Source organism: Ptychodera flava, chromosome 1, assembly GCF_041260155.1.
Source record: "Ptychodera flava strain L36383 chromosome 1, AS_Pfla_20210202, whole genome shotgun sequence".
NCBI classification, from domain to species: Eukaryota; Metazoa; Hemichordata; class Enteropneusta; family Ptychoderidae; genus Ptychodera; species Ptychodera flava.
Window position 1 is genome coordinate 52,609,637 of NC_091928.1, and position 6,000 is coordinate 52,615,636.

General features: G+C 37.8%; 1 protein-coding gene across 1 annotated transcript in view; it reads right to left on the minus strand.

Annotated features, from left to right (window-relative positions):
- Nucleotides 1–6,000, minus strand: part of LOC139145678 (uncharacterized) — a 37,858-nt gene that overhangs the window by 2,334 nt on the left and 29,524 nt on the right. Inside the window, exon 11 of the mRNA XM_070716977.1 lies at nt 4,114–4,218. Within this exon, the coding sequence (XP_070573078.1) occupies nt 4,114–4,218 (105 nt within the window). The remainder of the gene's footprint in view (nt 1–4,113; nt 4,219–6,000) is intronic.

The window sequence follows — 6,000 nt, forward strand, 5'->3', positions numbered from 1 at the left end:
CGCGCTTAGCGGAAGCTCAACGCGTTCCCAGTCTGCTCGCGATCGCTCAGTGCAGTGCGCGACAAGCATCCAAAAAGACGTCATAATTTTGACTTTTTTGTAGAAAAGTTTGGCTAAAAAGGTGTATAATAATAAGGTTTTTCCCAAAATACCGGGATTTATGTCCTCGTACATCGTAGGCTTCGGTATTTTCCTCGACGCTATGCGTCTCGAACAATACCTCCACTGGAAGATGTACTCGGACATAAATCCTGGTGTTTTTGGAATAACCTACATTATTGCATAGGTACCACATATTATTCAGTTTATGGCAGCAAAAAAAATGTATTTTCAACGAAGGTCTCCAAACAGAAAAAAATAATCCATTCAACAATATGTATATTTAAAAACCTGGGCATAACTTTCAGTTTTCACTGCGTGTTTTAATTTCTCCTGTCATTATGATCAATAATAATGAAAATCATAATAAAAAAATCAGTTTTTAACGTCCGTTTTCTAAGAGCACCTCTCCAAGGAATTTGACCAACGGGTCACGTGCCATGAAATAATTTTTTTCGTTAAGGTGGTATTTTAACGTTATTGTATGCAAATGAGTAAACAAGAGGAACTACTTTCTGTTTGTAAAAAATGTCGTCTGATCCTATTTTGAAATTGTCGAGGAAAGAACGATATCACTACGACTGGCAGAATTGTGTGTATTTTAAACATTTGGCCTTAGAATTTTATTACACTGAAGATATTTCCATATCTTCGTCCGTTGAAGAGAAAAAGACAGCAGCTGCAACAAACGCAAAAGCCATGGAGCCAGAACCACCCGGTACACCTGCATCGGCAACCCATTTTACGTCTACCACGGGATCGTCTGCGTCAGTAAGATTTGTCAACATTTCGACAGACGATGTCAGTGTCCTTGTTAGTACTAAGAAGAATAACCAGATATGAATTGAATATGCTCACGTGTTTTACAACAGGTTCATTAAGAAACAGTAAACAGACTAGAAAATTTTAGCATTTACTCAACAGAACAACTTGACCTACTAATTTGACCCCTGAATGGAAGGAATGACTTTGAGTTTGACAAAATTACAAACTTAATTATAAAGCATTGAAATTGACTGCTGATTACTCGACATGTATTGACAGTTACCAGACACTACTGGATGCAAGAAGTAATACAGTATGACATAAATTACTGCATACTTTTTGACTATTATGAAGTTGTGTAAAACAATTGTACCTTTGACCTGTCTTATATCAAAGTGACAAATAAACGAGCAAGGAGATGTTACGCAACATTTGCAGACCTCAAGATAATCGCTAATAAAAACACACGAACAAAGACAGACATTGTATATTCTGACAGCAATTCAATTGAGCACACGACGCGGAGTGGAAGATGGACTTCTGATAAGGCTAGACGTGTATACGGTCTACTGCTAGAGTAACTATCTCTGACGAGGATTTATTGTATTATGTTTTTCAATATTCCTGTCAATAAACCCAAATTCATACCAATATAATCGACACCCGTATGAGGCGTATAATAAGAACAATCAGATAGCGGTTATATCATTATATATGTAGCAGGTTTCATCAACTTTCGCACAGTACTCTCAGAGTTAAATTACTTTATTTAATATGTAAATGAGCTAATTATTAACTTGACACGCCAAATGCTACTCAGTACAATTAAATATTAAGCAGATCAATACCAGTAGCAAGTTTCATCAAATGTAATGCTGAGATTTTGGAGTAATACAACTAATTACAATGTGCATCGAATATGCAAATGAACCCCTTACTTAACTCCACACAACTAAATGCGTTAAACCGGAATTAGCTATCTGTCGGATCAGTATTTGCAGCAGATTTCATCACATTTGGTCCAGTTATTTCGGAGTTATATAACTAATTACAAAACTTCATAAAATATGCAAATGAGCTATCGTTAACTTGACACTGCCAAATGCTTGTCAGTACAATTAGATATTTATCAGATCAATATCTGTACCAGATTTCACTGACTTAGGTGCCGTAATTTTAGAGTCATATACCTAATTACAAAGTTCATTAAATATGTAAATTAACCCCTAATTAACTTGACACTACCAAGTGCTTTACACCACAGTAAGATATCAGTAAGATCAGTATCTGCAGCAGAATTCATCAAATTTGGTGCAGTTTTATCGGAGTTATATGACTAATCATAAAACTTCATAAAATATGCAAATGAGCTATTATTAACTTGACGCTGCCCAATGCTTGTAAGTATAATTAGATGTATATGAGATCAATATTTGTTGCACGTATCATCAAGTTTGGTGCAGAAATTTAAGAGTTATGTCACTAATAACGAAAGTTTATTAAATATGCAAATGAGCAGATAATTGACATGACACTCATAGTACCATCATAATGTTCTGAGCTCGTCATCTGTGAAACGTTTTATGAAAATTTTGTGCAGTATTTCTTGATATATGTCTACACCATTATTACCGTCTCCATAGTGAAACCATTGAATCTGTTCAGGCGTTTGTGAGTTATCGTGGAAACAGACAGACAGATAGACAGACACACACACACTAACACACACACACACACACAACGACAGACAGACGTCGCTGTGACATTAGCCTACGTGTTAACACGTGAGCTAAAACACGTGAGCTAAAAACACCGAAATGAAAACGATGCGGGAAGTTGCACTCTTAAGAGTGGCGACAATCAATGACAACGGAAATCCGCCGTATTGAAGGTATACCACCACCCGAACTCTATCCGTTGCTCGGAAGATTTTACCTCAATGTACGGAAGGACGGAGAGGAGTAAAAGCCGGACTCGATCTCAAGTTATCAAAAATCGATCGATCAGTATTTGCGGAATGTCAACCACAGATTGAGCATAATCCGCAAGATCAGCTGTTTCAGAAAAGCTGTGATGCCCTGGCAGCTAGACGGAAACAACTGAAGGTGACAGGAAAAGGCAATGTGCCAAAGAAATATCATGCTATTACTACTATTACTGCCGCAGGATACCGCCATATCACTCGGGAAAATACCATCGGTATGCCAAAGAGCGCCCTCCAAGGTCGTGAGGCTCTGTCATGTTAAGAGGTTGTAGGATTTATGAACAGCAGAGCCATCAAAACATATCAAAGTGTAGATTGTCAAAACCTGAAAGTGGTTTGAGAAAGTCCGTCCAGGGACTGTATTAGTTCGTTTCATTTGCTTTCCCGTTAAAACCCTAAACACCAATGGCACTCTTAAACTACTCTGTAGAACTATACTCTTAAGCAATGATATGCACCATGTAAAATGTTCTGTAGCCAGAGAGCTAAAGCAGAATCCAATGTATGGATTCCTGCAATATACATTAGAATCCATGAGGTATACATCAACATCCAGCAGTGGAAATCCAGCACTAGAATACATAATGGATTCTCACAGGATTCCAAAGTATTCAAATAAAATCCGTTCGCGCAATACATAATTACCTAAAAAAAAACTTGTATGATCAGCAAAGATGGTGGCTATTTAATGTGAAATTCAATATCATTCCCTTTAAAGTAGTGTGCACGTCGAAAGTGAAAGTCTTAAATTTTCGCTAAAACTTTCCTCGTCTAAACTGTCGACCATTCTCTTCGTAAATCAAGAATAAAATAAGGGGTCATCTTGCAATATTTGTGATTATAGAAACAAATCACCAGTCTTACATACATACATTTGAATTTCAAGTGCTTGCATCATTAAGTTGACTTTATTTGGCAAAAAATTTTTTCGATTTCAAAAAATTAAGACGATGGATGGTTTACTTGCTGTGAGAGCTCTAAAATGAGCCCCCACAAATGGTAGAGCAGAAAAGTATCGGAAATATTTTAAAGTGAAAATATCTGTTCCAGAAGCACGTTTAAAGGTATACTGTCACCTGTTCCAAATTTGCCACAGTTACTATGGAAAGAGAAAATCTAACCAATCACAGATTTTAAGCGGGTGGCCGATTTTTAAAAACAGCGCCCTCACATTGGTATTTTGAATACCAAGGAACACCCCTTTCACCATATATGGGCATAATTAGATTACAGGTGACTGTATACCTTTAAGAAGAAATGCTTACCGCAGTGTGCCTCATCGCTGTTATCACCACAATCATTAAAGAAATCACACTCCCGACTTGCCGCAATACAGTTATCATTGTCACACATGAAACCATAGCATGGACCTGAGAAGTTGAAGTTCATTCATTACAAGGACAATAGATGCATATTTATGTTATGTAGAAGGGACACATTTTCCTGATCTTCTGTACGTAGGGTGGCCATGCATGATATTCTTAATCAAAAATACTAGCCTTGTCAACGTAATGCAATGCGACATATACAAAATGCTATGATATTTCAGGTATTGAGGAAGACGTGCTGACTTGTATGAATAGAAGAAGGTGAACGCCAAAATCAGTAGGTCACAAGTAGTTATCACTTGCACAGACATTTTATATGCGTGAAACAATTTTAGTTCTCGAATCAGGACAAGTAATATCAAGTGTACAGAACAACAACACAGAGGAGGTCATACTTAAACCTGTTCACAGTGCTTTTTTCTTCTTTTGTACGAGAACCCTAAATGTCACCCAAGTACTGTCAGGTCGACAGCTCTTCTCAAACAATTTATAGAGATGAACTAAAATTCGCTCCATGATCAGGATAGCATTAAATTCACGAGATTGTGAGGGCGTCCTGTCTGCTGGAGTACAGAGTCACTGTACACAGTAAAGCACTGAAGTGCGCACGTGGCGTCTGCTGTGCTGTCTTTTTTGGTAAATCTGGTATTTATCAGATGGTTAACGCGTACGGAAATGTATTATTTTTACATATCGTATTCTATTCCAGACTTCAAAACAATTGTTCAACGATAACTTATACGTACTCATCAGGCTTAGTTTAGAATTTCATTGACGGATGTTCCAATATAGATTTATGAGTGGATAAAGGAAGCACATGCATATTGGAAAATATATCAAAATTTAGATGAATAATTTGAATGTTGTGATGTACAATTAAAAAGGTTTTGTCAAAGAAAAACTTTCACTGACCTCTTTAATTCGACACGAAAGGGAAATTACCCCTCTATAAGCCGCATGCCTGTGTCCTTTGAAATTTAGAACAAGGATTTGCCATACTTTGTCTGATATTTACCCTACATCTGTTACTAGAGTACAAGGAAATACTTTGTTTGCTTGTTTTAAACATTATGAGTGTCTGTAAACGAAAGCGCTTTCTTGTGACGTGCATGAATTTGATAGCTCAATAAGTTATTCTTTAAGATGGGGCATCGGGATTTTTCGTGTGGTTGCTATTGATGAGTTTTCGATCTTTCCCTCGACTTTTGGGGAAAGCGCTCCGCACACATTTCCGAAATGCAGAGAGACGTCAAAAATCTGTCGCACTGTAATCGCGCGCCCGATGACGACATAGATACGCAAATCAGGAAGTCGAAAGTTCAAATCCCTAAGGCTTTTTAAATCGTTACAATTTAACCAAAATACTAGCACCGGGTTTTTATTTAGTGAACCAGTCTAGGGCTTGACGTATTCCTTTTCGACCGGAATGATTTGATGTTTGCTTTTCACTTGGGGCATTACACCCCTGCAAAAATCACAGATTTTGAGCGTTGCGGATATTCGGATTTTCTTCGTTAGAGAAAGGCTAGTCCAAAAAACGATACGTCAACATGTAGATACTTCCACTGCTAATACTAGTTTTACAAATTCGATGGCGATGAGAAAAGCCTAGGGATTATACCGTCGACCACCAAATGTCGGTAAACGAAATCACCAAAATTACTTGCGTTAGAAGTTTCCTTGGTTACTGAGGCGATGAGAACTCTGGTTTACACGGCGGATCGCAGAAGGTCATGCCGAACATACGGACGGCGCAATCTTGATAGAAGTACGCCAAACCGGACGAGGTCCACCGTACCAGCACGCTGACATTGACAACAAGTC